Raw genomic sequence first — 16,213 nt, forward strand, 5'->3', positions numbered from 1 at the left:
AACAGGATACAAGTGGAAAATACAAAGATCCAGTCCATTTAAAAAATTGGAGGCCCCTTACACTTCAGTGTTGTGATGCAAAAATTCTAGCAAAATGTATAGCTTATAGAATTAAAAAGGTATTGTCGGACATTATTCATTCTAATCAGACAGGTTTTTTACATGGAAGATACATTGGAGATAATATAAGGCAAGTACTGGAAACAATAGAACACTATGAAAAATCAGGGAAACCAGGCCTGCTATTCATAGCAGACTTCGAAAAGGCATTTGATAAAGTACGACTGGGGTTTCTATATAAATGCCTGGAGCATTTCAATTTTGGAGAATCTCTTATAAAATGGGTTAAAATCATGTATAGTAACCCTAGGTGTAAAATAGTAAATAATGGCTATTTCTCAGAAAGTTTTAAACTGTCAAGAGGAGTGAAACAAGGTTGTCCACTATCGGCATATCTATTTATTATGGCCATCGAGATGTTAGCTATTCAAATCAGATCCAACAATAATATCAAAGGATTAGAAATCCAGGGCTTAAAAACAAAGGTGTCATTGTACGCTGATGATTCATGTTTTCTTCTAAATCCACAATTTGAATCCCTCCACAGCCTCATAGAGGATCTAGATACATTTTCTAACCTCTCTGGATTACAACCAAATTATGATAAATGTACTATATTACGTATTGGATCACTAAAAAATAAGAACTTTACATTACCGTGTAGTTTACCAATAAAATGGTCTGATGGTGATGTGGATATACTCGGAATACATATCCCAAATGAAATAAATGATCTCACTCCAATACATTTTAATAGAAAGTTAGCAAAAATAGATAAGATCTTGCTACTATGGAAAGGTAAATACCTGTCAATTTGTGGAAAAATCACCTTGATTAACTCTTTAGTATTATCCCAGTTTACCTATTTGCTTATGGTCTTGCTTATGCCCAGCGAACAGTTTTTTAAGTTATATGAGAAAAAATATATTCCATTTTATTTGGAACGGCAAGCAAGACAAAATTAAACGGGCCTATTTATATAATGAATATGAATTCGGAGGACAGAAATTATTAAATATTAAAGCATTAGACCTATCACTAAAAGCTTACAACCTCACACTTTCAGTTATTTGAAAAGGAAATCATCTCCCAAATATCACTATTTCTAAAACAAGACATAGAAAGTTGGTTGCAATTTCAATTTAATCCTCCAGAAACAACAGAACAAATAATGCAACAAATATTGTGGTTAAACTTTTTTTTTGACAAAATGTTTTAAAAAGTTATAATCTTCGTAAATGATATCATCGGTAGGACTGGTGGAGTTATGTCGCACATTGTTAAGATAATTTATTAACTAACTATTTCAGTGTCTCTGTGCGTCTCCCAAAAGGTTGTAAGGCTTTTGGATCAAGAAACGGACAGAGCCTCAGTGCAATAGCCAGGTCTTTATTCGAGAATTCTGCTATCACAATTTCAGAGTCCATCTTTTATACACACACGTCATACAAAAATCCCACCCGCTTTAGGCGGGCTGTATATTTCCACTGTACATGGGTTTAGCTCATGTTTTCCTCTGCTCTCCTGACCATCAGGTCACACACACACATATTCTTATCATAGTCTACTCCCCGGCCCAACTCCCACTCACATTGCCAAACAGCAACACAATGTAATCTCAACTTGCCCTACGCTTACACATTACCAGGTAGTAGATTCTAACACATCTCACACAGTTTCGGAGTGTAATAATTAGTCACTACCAAGAAAGTACTAATCATACTTAAAACAAGAACATTTCACAACTCTATTTAAGGGTGGAACATTTAGTCATTACTTTTAACCTGTATATATATTTTAATTTCTATATCACACATGCAGCTAACAAAAACATATGGAAATGTCTGCTCTACCCAAAATTACAACCAAATAATTGCAGCATTACCGCAAAAATGTAAGAGGAAAGTGGAAGGGGGAAAATGTAAGGAACTTGTCCGTCGGCCTTGCATTAAAGAACATAATTGGTTAAAGAAAACTGTGCTAAATAACAAAGTATACCAGTTTCATATAAGGACCAAAGGCTTGACAGCCATCCCATATAGATTGCAAAATAGTTGGGAAGAGATTTTTGACGTACCGATCCGATGGCATAGTGTTTATGAACTAATACGCAAAACGACGCCGGATTCAAAACGTAGAATTTTTCAATTTAAATTATTATATAAAATTCTTGCTACCAATAGAATGTTATTTATATGGGGGATACAATCTTCCAGCTCTGCAGATTTAGCTGCGAAGAGACAGAATCATTAGATTATTTGTTTTGGTACTGTCCATTTGTAGCTTGTTTTTGGACACAGGTCCAGGAATGGCTAAAGGATTGCAATATTTACCTGGAGCGAACCCTGCAGGTAGCATTACTGGGTGATCTGAAAAGTCTTAGTCAACCGATCAATAATATAATAATACTTTTAGCAAAAAATGTTTATTTTCAATTTACAATCTGTAGAAACAATGAGAATAGAAAGGTTCAGAACTTTTGTAAAACTTCACAGTACAGTTGAAAAATATATGGCAAATAGAAATCCAATATGGATGGTGTTAAGAGATAGATGGGTGGTGTTGAATGGAGTTGAAGGATGGGACTAATAACAACTAGCAACAGAAGTTTTCAATGGGGTTCAGGTCTGGAGATTGGGCTGGCCATGACAGGGTCTTGATCTGGTGGTCCTCCATCCACACCTTGATTGACCTGGCTGTGTGGCATGGCGCATTGTCCTGCTGGAAAAACCAATCCTCAGAGATGGGGAACAATGTCAGAGCAAAAGGAAGCAAGTTTTCTTCCAGGACAACCTTGAATGAGGCTTGATTCATGCGTCCTTCACAAAGACAAATCTGCCCGATTCCAGCTTTGCTGAAGCACCCCCAGATCATCACCGATCCTCCATCAAATGTCACAGTGGGTGCGAGACACTGTGGCTTGTAGGCCTCTCCAGGTCTCCGTCTAACCATTAGACGACCAGGTGTTGGGCAAAGCTGAAAATTGGACTCACCAGAGAAGATGACCTAACTCCAGTCCTCTACGGTCCAATCCTTATGGTCTTTTGCAAACCTCAGCCTGGCTTTTCTTTGCTTCTCATTGATGAAGGGCTTTTTTCTAGCTTTGCATGACTTCAGCCCTGCCCCTATGAGCCTGTTTCGAACCGTCCTCGCCGTGCACTTCACCCCAGCTGCCATTTGTCATTATTTTTGTAGGTCACTTGATGTCATCCTACGGTTGTTGAGTGACATTTGAATGAGTTGGCGGTCATCCCGGTCAGTAGAGAGTTGTTTTCGCCCTCTGCCGGTCTGTGGCTTTGTTGTCCCCAATGTCTGCTGCTTGACCTTGTTCTAATGAACCGCCGTCTTTGAAATTTTAAGGATGGAAGCAACCTGACGCTCACTGTATCCCTCTGCCAGTAAAGCCAGAATTGAACCCTTCTTTTACTCACTCAAAACTTTCTTTTTCAACTCTTTTGGCATGGTCAATAGTTATTTTTTGATTAATATTACTTTGAGGTACTATTAGCACTGTTTTTGCCATCCAGCTGGTCCTATTGCAAGAGGATAGTGATGACCACAGCAGTGGTTGTTATGCTTTTCCTTGTTAAATAAGATTTGGTTCAGGTGATCACCTAATCAGTACCTAATTCAGTAGAATGAGGTGTGCCTGTGTTGGAATTCAACAGACACTGGAATGGAATGGCTGTCATACATGTAGAGATGCTGATTTAAGAAAAATTTGCAGTGGTCTCTTAATGTTTTCCAGAGCTGTTTGTATATATATATATATACAGTGGGGAAAAAAAGTATTTAGTCAGCCACCAATTGTGCAAGTTCTCCCACTTAAAAAGATGAGAGAGGCCTGTCATTTTCATCATAGGTACACGTCAACTATGACAGACAAAAGGAGAAAAAAAAATCCTGAAAATCACATTGTAGGATTTTTAATGAATTTATTTGCAAATGATGGTGGTAAATAAGTATTTGGTCAATAGCAAAAGTTTCTCAATACTTTGCTATATACCCTTTGTTGGCAATGACACAGGTCAAACGCTTTCTGTAAGTCTTCACAAGGTTTTCACACACTGTTGCTGGTATTTTGGCCCATTCCTCCATGCAGATCTCCTCTAGAGCAGTGATGTTTTGGGGCTGTCGCTGGGCAACACAGACTTTCAACTCCCTCCAAAGATTTTCTATGGGGTTGAGATCTGGAGACTGGCTAGGCCACTCCAGGACCTTGAAATGCTTCTTACGAAGCCACTCCTTCGTTGCCCGGGCGGTGTGTTTGGGATCATTGTCATGCTGAAAGACCCAGCCACGTTTCATCTTCAATGCCCTTGCTGATGGAAGGAGGTTTTCACTCAAAATCTCACGATACATGGCCCCATTCATTCTTTCCTTTACACGGATCAGTCGTCCTGGTCCCTTTGCAGAAAAACAGCCCCAAAGCATGATGTTTCCACCCCCATGCTTCACAGTAGGTATGGTGTTCTTTGGATGCAACTCAGCATTCTTTGTCCTCCAAACACGACGAGTTGAGATTTTACCAAAAAGTTCTATTTTGGTTTCATCTGACCATATGACATTCTCCCAATCCTCTTCTGGATCATCCAAATGCACTCTAGCAAACTTCAGATGGGCCTGGACATGTACTGGCATAAGCAGGGGGACACGTCTGGCACTGCAGGATTTGAGTCCCTGGCGACGTAGTGTGTTACTGATGGTAGGCTTTGTTACTTTGGTCCCAGCTCTCTGTAGGTCATTCACTAGGTCCCCCCCGTGTGGTTCTGGGATTTTTGCTCACCGTTCTTGTGATCATTTTGACCCCACGGGGTGAGATCTTGCGTGGAGCCCCAGATCGAGGGAGATTATCAGTGGTCTTGTATGTCTTCCATTTCCTAATAATTGCTCCCACAGTTGATTTCTTCAAACCAAGCTGCTTACCTATTGCAGATTCAGTCTTCCCAGCCTGGTGCAGGTCTACAATTTTGTTTCTGGTGTCCTTTGACAGCTCTTTGGTCTTGGCCATAGTGGAGTTTGGAGTGTGACTGTTTGAGGTTGTGGACAGGTGTCTTTTATACTGATAACAAGTTCAAACAGGTGCCATTAATATAGGTAACGAGTGGAGGACAGAGGAGCCTCTTAAAGAAGAAGTTACAGGTCTGTGAGAGCCAGAAATCTTGCTTGTTTGTAGGTGACCAAATACTTATTTTCCACCATAATTTGCAAATAAATTCATAAAAAATCATACAATGTGATTTTCTGGATATTTTTTTCTCAATCTGTCTGTCATAGTTGACGTGTACCTATGATGAAAATTACAGGCCTCTCTCATCTTTTTAAGTGGGAGAACTTGCACAATTGCTGGCTGACTAAATACTTTTTTCCCCCACTGTATATATATATATATATATATATATATATATATATATATATATATATATATATACACACATATTTGCGAGAAAGAAAAACATATGGGGGATTGGAAGTGATGCAGACAATTACATTGATGGAAGTTACAATCTATCTGCAATATTAAAGCTGATCTACCCCCTAAAGAGAAGAAAAAAAATCCCTCTTTGCCATGAAAATGAACTTAATCCCAAAAAAACATTTCCACTGCATTTCAGCCCTGCCACAAAAGGTCAGTGATTATCTCGTTAACACAGGTGAGAGTGTTGACGAGGACAAGGCTGGAGATCACTCTGTCATGCTGATTGAGTTAGAATAACAGACTGGAAGCTTTAAAAGGAGGGTGGTGCTTGAAATCATTGTTCTTAACCATGGTTACCTGCAAGGAAACAAGTGCCGTCATCATTGCTTTGCACAAAAAGGGCTTCATAGGCAAGGATATTGCTGCTAGTAAGATTGCACCTAAATCAACCATTTATCGGATCATCGAGAACTTCTAGGAGAGAGGTTCAATTGTTGTGAAGAAGGCTTCAGGGCTCCCAAGAATGTCCAGCAAGCGCCAGGACCATCTCCTAAAGTTGATTCAGCTGTGGGATCGGGGCACCACCAGTGCAGAGCTTGCTCAGGAATGGCAGCAGGCAGGTGTGAGTGCATCTGCATGCACAGTGAGGTGAAGACTTTTGGAGGATGGCCTGGTGTCAAGAAGGGCAGCGAGAAAGCCACTTCTCTCCAGGAAAAACATCAGGGACAGAGTGATATTCTGCAAAAGGTACAGGGATTGGACTGCTGAGGACTGGGGTAAAGTCATTTTCTCTGATGAATCCCCTTTCCGATTGTTTGGGGCCATCAGTCCTGTGTCATGCCAACAGTAAAGCATCCTGAGACCAATCATGTGTGGGGTTGCTTCTCAGCCAAGGGAGTGGGCTCACTCACAATTTTGCCTAAGAACACAGCCATGAATAAAGAATGGTACCAACACATCCTCTGAGAGCAACTTCTCCCAACCATCCAAGAACAGTTTGGTGACGACCAATGCCTTTTCCAGCATGATGGAGCACCTTGCCATAAGGCAAAGGTGATAACTAAGTGGCTCTGGGAACAAAACATTGAAATGTTGGGTCCATGGCCAGGAAACTCCCCGGACCTTAATCCCATTGAGAACTTGTGGTCAATCCTCAAGAGGCGGGTGGACAAACAAAAACCCACAGATTCTGACAAACTCCAAGCATTGATTATGCAAGAATGGGCTGCCATCAGTCAGGATGTGGCCCAGAAGTTAATTGACAGCATGCCAGGGCGGATTGCAGAGGTCTTGAAAAAGAAGGGTCAACACTGCAAATATTGCAACTCTTTGCATAAACTTAATGTAATTGTCAATAAAAGCCTTTGACACTTATGGAATGCTTGTAATTATACTTCAGTATACCATAGTAACATCTGACAAAAATATCTAAAAACGCTGAAGCAGCTAACTTTGTGAAGACCAATACTTGTGTCATTCTCAAAACTTTTGACGACTGTACATACATACAAAAGTATGTGGACACCCCTTCAAATGAGTGGATTCGGCTATTTCAGCCACACCTGTTGCTGACAGGTGTATAAAATTGAGCACACAGCCATGCAATCTCCATAGACAAACATTGTCAGTAGAATGGCTTTACTGAAGAGCTCAGTGACTTCCAACGTGGCACTGTCATAGGATGCCACCTTTCCATCAAGTCAGTTCGTCAAATGTCTGCCCTGCTGGAGCTGCCCCAGTCAACTGTAAGTGCTGTTATTGTGAAGTGGAAACGTGTATGAGCAACAACTTCTCAGCCGCAAAGTGGGAGGCCACACAAGCTCACAGAACGGGATCGCCGAGTGCTGAAGCACGTATAAATCGTCTGTCCTCAGTTGCAACACTCACTACCGAGTTCCAAACTGCCTCTGGAAGCAACGTCAGCACAATAACTGTTCATCAGGCGCTTCATGAAATGGGTTTCCATGGCCGAGCAGCCGCACGCAAGCCTAAAATCACCATGTTCAATGCCAAGCGTCGGATTGGACTCTGGAGCAGTGGAAAAGCGTTCTCTGGAGTGATGAATCACGTTTCACCATTTGGCAGTCCGACAGACGAATCTGGGTTTGACGGATGCCAGGAGAACGCTACCTGCTCGAATGCATAGTGCCAACTGTAAAGTTTGGTGGAGAAGGAATAATGGTCTGGGGCTGTTTTTCATGGTTCAAGCTAGGCCCCTTAGTTCCAGTGAAGGAAAATCTTAAAACTTTTAGTATACAATGACATTCTAGACGATTCTGTGCTTCCAACTTTGTGGCAAGTGTTTGGGGAAGGCCCTTTCCTGTTTCAGCATGACAATGCCCCCATGCACAAAGCGAGGTCCATTCAGAAATGGTTTATCGCGATCGGTGGGATGAATTGGAACACCGACTGCAAGCCAGGCCTAATCGCCCAACATCAGTGCCCGACCTCACTAATTCTCATGGCTGAATGGAAGCAAGTCCCCGCAGCGATGTTCCAACATCTAGTGGAAAGCCTTCCCAGAAGAGTGGAGGCTGTTATAGCAGCAAAGGGGAGACCAACTCCATATTAATGCCCATGATTTTGAAATGAGATGTTCGACGAGCAGGTGTCCACATACTTTTGGTCTTGTAGTGTATATACCATTAGGGGAGCCTTACTATAAATAAACCACTTGTTACCGCACGTTACCCTAATATGATGGTTTACATTGCTATATCAGCATGACTTGTCAGGTGCCTCTAGCTGGATGAATGCTAAATGTTTGAGTGTTTTTATAGCTGGTCTGTCTGGTTGTAGCTACGTTACTGCAGGTACACTGCAGAAGTGGACAAAGGGCAATGTTCTTTCTCCTAGTCCAGTGAACACTGGCAAGGCAAGCCTGAGCATGCAGACTTAATGAGATCAGTGAGGTGAGTCAGGCAGCCAGGAGCAAACATATGATATCATTCCACTCACATGGATCCAATCAGCGCCCTCACACATATCTGTGCTGCCAACCCTGACCATGCAACAGATAGTGGTACCATTATAAGCAGTCTTTGGTTTACATCACAACAACTGTTTACAGACTGAAAGGTACATTTTTTGCTGTCAATTTCAGCGGTTGCCTTGGATACATGACGCATCTCTGGGCCTTTCCTTGTAACCATGGAGCTGGGAGTTGACAGGGCCTTCCCAGTCTCTCCGATGATGTCCAAGGGCTGCAGTGGGCGACGGAAGACCCAGATTCCAGAGTTTATCCAGAGTGGGACAGGCACAACAACAACCCAACATTCCAAAGACAAAGACGAGGAGAGGAGGACATGGGACACGGGTGGTTCCAGGAAGAATTTTACCATGGCACCCACCTCCAGGTATATGAGTGATAGGAGACAGTACTCTATGAGGAAACCTCTGGTCACCACCACAGAGCAGCAGACCTCCATCCTAAAGAATTCATACCTACAGGAGCACCCAAAAAACGTGAGCTAGGCGTGTATATGCTTTGTAACAAATGCATTGACTGCTACAATTGTATGACTTCTGAGAAGTATAAAGAACACGTTAGATTGATTACCTTTGACTTAATTTTTTTGCTTTGAAACAAATTATACTTCTACTGTACAAATAACAACAATGAACACCACATTGTATGTTAGCTGTACCTAATGTCCTACTCCTACTCTATCCCTCACCATAGGAGCGACTGTGGGAAGGTAGCAGTAATGAAGCAGACCATCATAGAGCGTTTGACTTCCAGACTAGACGGGCTGAACAGGAGTCCCCAGACAACCTCAACCCCTCTCAGGCTGACATCTCACCCTGCTCAGCCTCCAAAGAGGACCTCAACACCTCCCTGGGGGTGTCTGATCTCAGGACATGGCTGTCACACGAAGAACCCACCTTCAACTCATTACACCTGGGCAGCAGGCCCGGCCGACGTAGCCTCTCCAGCCCACCCCTGGAGGTCCATAGCTTCTCTACTCCACAAAGACCCAAGTGGACCTCCACTCTGCTATCCTCCCTCTCGCCTTCCTACATCCCCCGTTTGCGCCCCTCCAGACAGAGATGGACAGAGCTGAGAGTGGTTGCAGGGGAAGTTTATCAATCACGTGAAGGAGGAGGGGAAACTTATCTAAACGTAGGCCCTTCAGTGGGCTACTCCAAGGGCCGCTCCAACCCTGTGCTCCACACCATGTCCCCCCACCAGGCCAACTACTGGCCCTGCGCCATTACCAGCTCCCTACCCCCCTCCCCAGACCGACACTCTTCGAGCTGGGACCCTGATAAGGAGTACCAGGCCCTCCTGGACTACACCTACCCCCTGAGGCCAGGTAGGGTGGTGGGTGGGTGGGATACCTCAGAGCTCGGGGGTGGGTCTCTCATCCAGACAGACCCAGGCCTCCAGGATTCAGGGATAAAACTGGACCGCCTCTGCAGCTCCACCAGCCTATCAGCTTTGGACTTTTCCCTAAGTGTCACGGCAGGGGTGGGCACTAGTAGGGCCAGGGAGAGTGGGATGCTGGGTATAGGTCAGAGGTCATCTGAGCTGCGTGGGTTCTCACACTCCAAGTCCTCTGATGGTCGCCTCTCCAGTAGCCCCTTCTCCTTTGCGGACCCTATTGGTCTATCCGTGGAGAGTCTGGACTGTACTGGAGGTGGTAGTGGTCTGAACCATTCGCATCGTAGTGGGGAAGGTCACTACCGCCAACATGGCAGCTCCTCCTCCTCTTCCACCACGTTCATCCGCACAACCAGTATCCTTCCCCGGCCAGGGTACCTCGGAGTGTGGGATTGGGACGAGGAGTTCTGGCCTCTCCCGGAGCAGTTGGAGGAGCTCCAGGGTTTGTCCCGGCAGGTCAGGGAGGTGACGGCCCAACTCAGCCAGCCTGTCACAGACTACTGGGACTCCCTGGAGAGGGGGAACACCTCCGTCCAGTCCTCTATGACCCTGGCAGAGAAACAGGAGGCAGAGGAGGAGAGAAAAGAACAGGAGCAGAATGAGGAGGAAGAAAGGGAGGACGAGAAGGAGAAAGAGGAAGTGTCCATTTCTGAAGCACTTCAATACATCAATAAAGGTATGTGTTGGTGGCAGCATTTCAGTAGGCTCTATTATTCTATGGTATTTTATAGTATTTGTAATATTTTTCAACTTAGCATGTTTGACTTCAAACACTTTTCGTCTCTGAAGCGGTCCATAGTGGGGAGTCCTCCCAGGCAGCCAGAGGCTCTGGTCCTAGGATGAAGGCTGGGGTAGTAGGTAGGGGAGTGAGAAGGGCCAGTCTGAGGGAGAAGGTGGGCATGGTGGACCAGCTGAGTGGACTAACCCTGCCTGAGTTCCAGACGTGGAGCCAGGGGGAGCAGGAAAACAGGGGGTCCCTCATGCAGCACATCCAGGTTAGGACAGAGAGCTAAGATGATCACTATATTTTGTGCAATATAATGACAAGCATATGCCACTGCCACCAATACAATGTAGCATAATGCAATATGATACAGAACACAATGAAATACAATACACATTACACAATCTATGCAAGGTGTTGATAATGGTATATTGCATAATACATGTACAGTACATAGGTCTCATCTCTCTTAAAGGTGCTACACACAGGATAAAACATAAATAATGACATTGTCATTTCTGAAAATGTCCATAATACATTGAGTGTACAAAACATTAGGAACACCTTCCTAATATTGAGTTGCATACCGTTTTTTTGCTCTCAGAACAGCCTCAAATTGTCAGGGCATGGACTCTACAAGGTGTCGAAAGCGTTCCACAGTTGGCTGGATTTCCTTTAGGTGGTGGACCATTCTTGATACACACGGGAAACAGTTGAGCATGAAAAACCCAGCAGTGTTGCAGTTCTTGACACAAACCGGTGCGCCTGGCATCTATTACCATACCCCATTCAAAGGCACTTCAATCTTTTGTCTTGCCCATTCACCCTCTGAATGGTAACACATACACAATCCATGTCTCAATTGTCTCCAGGCTTAAAAGTATTTATTTAACCTGTCTTCTCCCCTTCATCTACACTGATTGAAGTGGATTTAACAGGTGACATCAATAAGGGATCATAGCTTTCACCTGGATTCACCTCGTCAGTCTATGTCATGAAAAGAGCATATGTTCCTATTGTTTTGTACACTCAGTGTATATCTGGCGCTAATAGTGGAATGATGGTGTTTCACAGTATTACTTAGCCGGCAGTGTTGTGATATTTGCTCAAATTCTACACTGTTCACTCAATTTCAGTTTATGTGAGAATAATGCGGGGGGCCAGTATAAAAAATATATGTATTCACTAACTGTAAGTCGCTCTGGATAAGAGCGTCTGCTAAATGACTAAAATGTAAATGTAAATATTTATGTGAGAAAACAAGCATTGAATATTGTAGGGAATCATTGTACCATCTAAATCGCTTTCAATAAGAACAAATATTCTTACTTTCGGTTTTGGTCCACCAGCTTCAAACAGCGGTTTGATCCACCAGCTTCAAACAGCTGTAAAAACTATATTTTTTTATATTGAAAATATATTTCACAGCGATTTAGATGGTACAATGATTCCCTACATTATTCAGTGCTTGTTTTCTCACATAAATATTTACATTTACATTTTAGTCATTTAGCAGACGCTCTTATCCAGAGCGACTTACAGTTAGTGAATACATATTTTTTTTATACTGGCCCCCCGTGGGAATCGAACCCACAACCCTGGCGTTGCAAACGCCATGCTCTATCAACTGAGCTACATCCCTGCCGGCCATTCCCTCCCCTACCCTGGACAACGCTGGGCCAATTGTGCGCCGCCCATGAGTCTCCCGGTCACGGCCGGCTGCGACAGAGCCTGGATTCGAACCAGGATCTCTAGTGGCACAGTTAGCACTGCGATGCAGTGCCTTAGACCACTGCGCCACTCAGGAGCTAAACTGGAACATAAACTGAAGCACAGCCACAAAGTCAGAACAGCTTTCCTATTTTGACAACAGATGCCGCTCCGGCGGGAGAAATCAATAGGCAAATATCACAGCCAATCACAACACTGGCGGGTAAGTAATACTGTGAAACATTATCATTCCACTATTACTGCAGATATATTATCGACATTTTCTGAAATTACAATGTAAAAATTAAACAACAAAAAAGTCCTATGTGTAGCACCTTTAAATACTACTAAATCCAAATCCACGAACAAGCTGTTGTGGGGCAATTTGATATTAATTCTGCGACTTACGACCTGTTTACCAATCAGACCTTCTGTTTTAACCTGGAGGAGCTCATCCAATGGCTGTACACGGTGGTGGAGAGGATGGAGGTGCTGGCTCCACCCACTGTGGACATCAAGAGTGTCAAGTCATCTCTGGCGGATTATAAGGTCAGTGGTGCACATACACAGATCCTTTAAATTATCATATAAATCAATTCTATATGTAATTCTATTGGTGTACACTACACGTCCTCTCGGCTTTGGGAGAATGGAAAGTGCCTTATTATTAATCAACCCTCTCTGCCCCCTTCTCCATTTTGTTTCTGTCTCTCTCTCTCTTAATATCTCTATATGCCTCTCTCCCTCTGTTCTTCCCTTTGTCTTCTTCACCCCATCTCTCTCTCTCCTTCCCCCTCCCTTTCTCCCTCCACAGAGGTTTCAGAGAGAAGTAAACGCCCACCAGCCCCTGACCACCTCTGTTCTGCAAACTGGAGAGCTTCTCCTGGGTTGTTTGACCTCCATTTCTCCCGGTGACCCTTCCATCACTGACAAGTTGCTCTTTGCCTACAGCTACTTCATTTGTATCTACTGTATCTCAGGTGTCACCCACCCTTGATAATTAGAACAGGTTTATAAATTATGCTGCCTTCACACAGGAATGACCCTGTTCTCAATTCAAGCGGATCAGCCTGTCAGACCAGACTTCTTCTTAGTAAAGGATATGGAAGTGTTTTACTGGAAGAAGACAATGACCACCCTACACTATTTCCTTTTGTGAATTCTAAAATACACTTGTGCTCCTTTACTAATGGAAGAGTAAAATGAATTGCGGGACACAGCAACAACATCTGAGACTGTTGAAGTAGGCACTGCCTGTGTTTTAAAGGGCTCCAAATTACATTGCATGATTAGTTTACGTGTTTGTGTGAAGGCTACCTTGGTCCTCTGTAGCTCAATTGGTAGAGCATGGCGCTTGTAACGCCAGGGTAGTGGGTTCGATCCCCGGGACCACCCATACGTAAAAATGTATGCACACATGATTGTAAGTCGCTTTGGATAAAAGCGTCTGCTAAATGGCATATTATTATTATTATTATTATCAAAGGGTAGAATTTATTGTCTGCTAACAGTGATGAGCTTGTCTATTTGTTTCAGGTCTCATATAGGTCAGTTCAACAGCTAACACTGGTATACTGTAGATTTGTTCTGGCGGTCAGGGGTAATTCTATACTCACAGTCCTCCCCTCTGACAGAAACAGGAAACACTGTGTGAGGAGAATGCGGCCATGCATGCATGACTAAGAGTGTTGGGGCTCTGTTTTTTTTTCTTTCTCTTATTCCAAATGCTCTTATTCCAAACATGAAGGAAACTTCAAATCAAATTGTATGTGTCACATGCGCCGAATACAACAGGTGTAGAACTTACACTGAAATGCTTACTTTCAAGCCCTTAACCAACAATGTAGTTTTAAGAAAAATAAGTGTTAAGTAAAAAATAGATAAGTAAAAAATTAAAAACTAATAATTAAAGAGCAGCAGTAAAAGAAAATAACAGTAGGGAGGCTATTATGCAGGGGGTACCGGTACAGAGTCAATGAGCGGGGGCACAGGTTAGTCAAGGAAATTGAGGTAATATGTACATTTCCAGTCAAAAGTTTAGACACACCTACTCAGTCAAGGGTTTTCTTTATTTATTTTTTTACTATTTTTTACATTGTAGAATAATAGTGAAGACATCAAAACTACGAAATAACACATATGGAATCCTGTAGTAACCAAAAAAGTTAGCCACCCTTTGCCTTGATGACAGCTTTGCACACTCTTGGCATTATCTCAACCAGCTTCATGAGGTTGTCACCTGGAATGCATTTCAAATAACAGGTGTGCCTTATTAAAAGTTAATTTGTGTAATTTATTTCCTTCTTAATGAGTTTGAGCCAATCAGTTGTGTTGTGACAAGGTAGGGGGGATATGCAGAAGATAGCCCTATTTGGTAAAAGACCAAGTCCATACTATGGCAAGAACAGCTCAACTAAGCAAAGAGAAACGACAGTCCATCATTATTTTAAGACATGAAGGTCAGTCAATACGGAAAATGTCAAGAACTTTGAAAGTTTCTTCAAGTGCAGTCACAAAAACCATCAAGCGCTATCATGAAACTGGCTCTCATGAGGACTGCCACAGGAATGGAAGACCCAGAGTTACCTCTGCTGCAGAGGATAAGTTCATTAGAGTTACCAGCCTCAGAAATTGCAGCCCAAATAAATGCTTCACAGAATTCAAGTCACAGACACATCTCAACATCAACTGTTCAGAGGGGACTGTGTGAATCAGGCCTTCATGGTCGAATTGCTGCAAAGAAACCACTACTAAAGGACACCGATAAGAAGAAGAGACCTGCTTGGGCCAAGAAACACAGAAATGTGTCCTTTGGTCTGGAGTCCAAATTGGAGATTTTTGGTTCCAACCACTGTGTCTTTGTGAGACACGGTGTGGGTGAACGGATGATCTCAGAGTGTGTAGTTGCCACCATAAAGCATGGAGGAGGAGGTGTTATGGTGTGGGTGTGCTTTGCTGGTGACACTGTCTGTGATTTATTTAGAATTCAAGGCATTCTGCAGCGATACGCCATCCCATCTGGTTTGGGCTAAGTGGGACTATCATTTGTTTTTCAACAGGACAATGACCCAAATGCCAAGAGTGTGCAAAGCTGTCATAAAGGCAAAGGGTGGCTATTTGAAGAATCTCAAATATAAAATATATTTTGATTTGTTTAACACTTTTTTGGTTACTACATGATTCCATTTGTGTTATTTCATAGTTTTGATGTCTTCACTATTATTCTACAATGTAGAAAATAGTAAAAATAAACCCTTGAATGAGTAGGTGTGTCTAAACTTTTGACTGGTACTGTATATGTAGGTAGAGTTAAAGTGACTATGCATAGATAATAAACAGAGAGTAGCAGCAGCGTAAAAGAGGGGGTGGGTGGGGGACAATGCAAATACTCCGGGTAGCCTTGGTGAGTTGAATGTGAAATGTACCACTAAAGTTTCCCATTTCTCTTCTGTTTTCTATGCTAATCTCTATAATACTCTCTCTTCTCTCTTCCCCCGTCTCTCCCCCCCTCTCTCTCTTCCTCTTCTTATGTCCCCCAGTTCTGAAAGAGACCCTCTGTCTTATTGAGAGGCAGTCCAGGGTGCTGGAGACCCACTCAGAGCACCTCTTCTCTTCTTTTCTCTCAGCCATGGACAGCCTGACCCAGCCCGGGGAGCCCAGTGGGGGAGAGGAGACCCAGGCAGGGGACTCCGACAGGGTGGAGGTCCAGGGGACAGCTCAGTGAAGGCTCCATTCAATGTATGGATAGTATGTTTCTACGGTTATGTAGAGATAGGGATATGTTTACTCTATGACGTGTTTTATTATTTGTCATCATAAGAAGTCGTTTGTCTCCTTTTCTCTTTCAGTAAAGAAGAATGAGAGCGGATTGGTGGAGCAGGCTTGATGAGGGGGAGGAGCTTCTTCACTTTGACAT

The 16,213-nt window shown here is 43.2% G+C and overlaps 1 protein-coding gene across 1 annotated transcript; it reads left to right on the top strand.

The window, feature by feature from the left end:
* Nucleotides 1-8,629: 8,629 nt before the first annotated feature.
* On the top strand, nucleotides 8,630-16,021 carry LOC311133384 (centrosomal protein of 68 kDa-like; the record flags this gene model as incomplete). Its single annotated transcript, XM_084166886.1, has 6 exons — nucleotides 8,630-8,944; nucleotides 9,162-10,539; nucleotides 10,653-10,858; nucleotides 12,724-12,846; nucleotides 13,112-13,208; nucleotides 15,837-16,021. The coding sequence occupies 6 exons, from the start codon at nucleotides 8,630-8,632 to the stop codon at nucleotides 16,019-16,021; spliced, it is 2,304 nt and encodes a 767-aa protein (XP_084023012.1).
* Nucleotides 16,022-16,213: the final 192 nt, after the last annotated feature.

The sequence above is a fragment of the Coregonus lavaretus genome, assembly GCF_964263955.1.
Source record: "Coregonus lavaretus genome assembly, chromosome: 1".
In the NCBI taxonomy this organism is placed as follows: Eukaryota; Metazoa; Chordata; class Actinopteri; order Salmoniformes; family Salmonidae; genus Coregonus; species Coregonus lavaretus.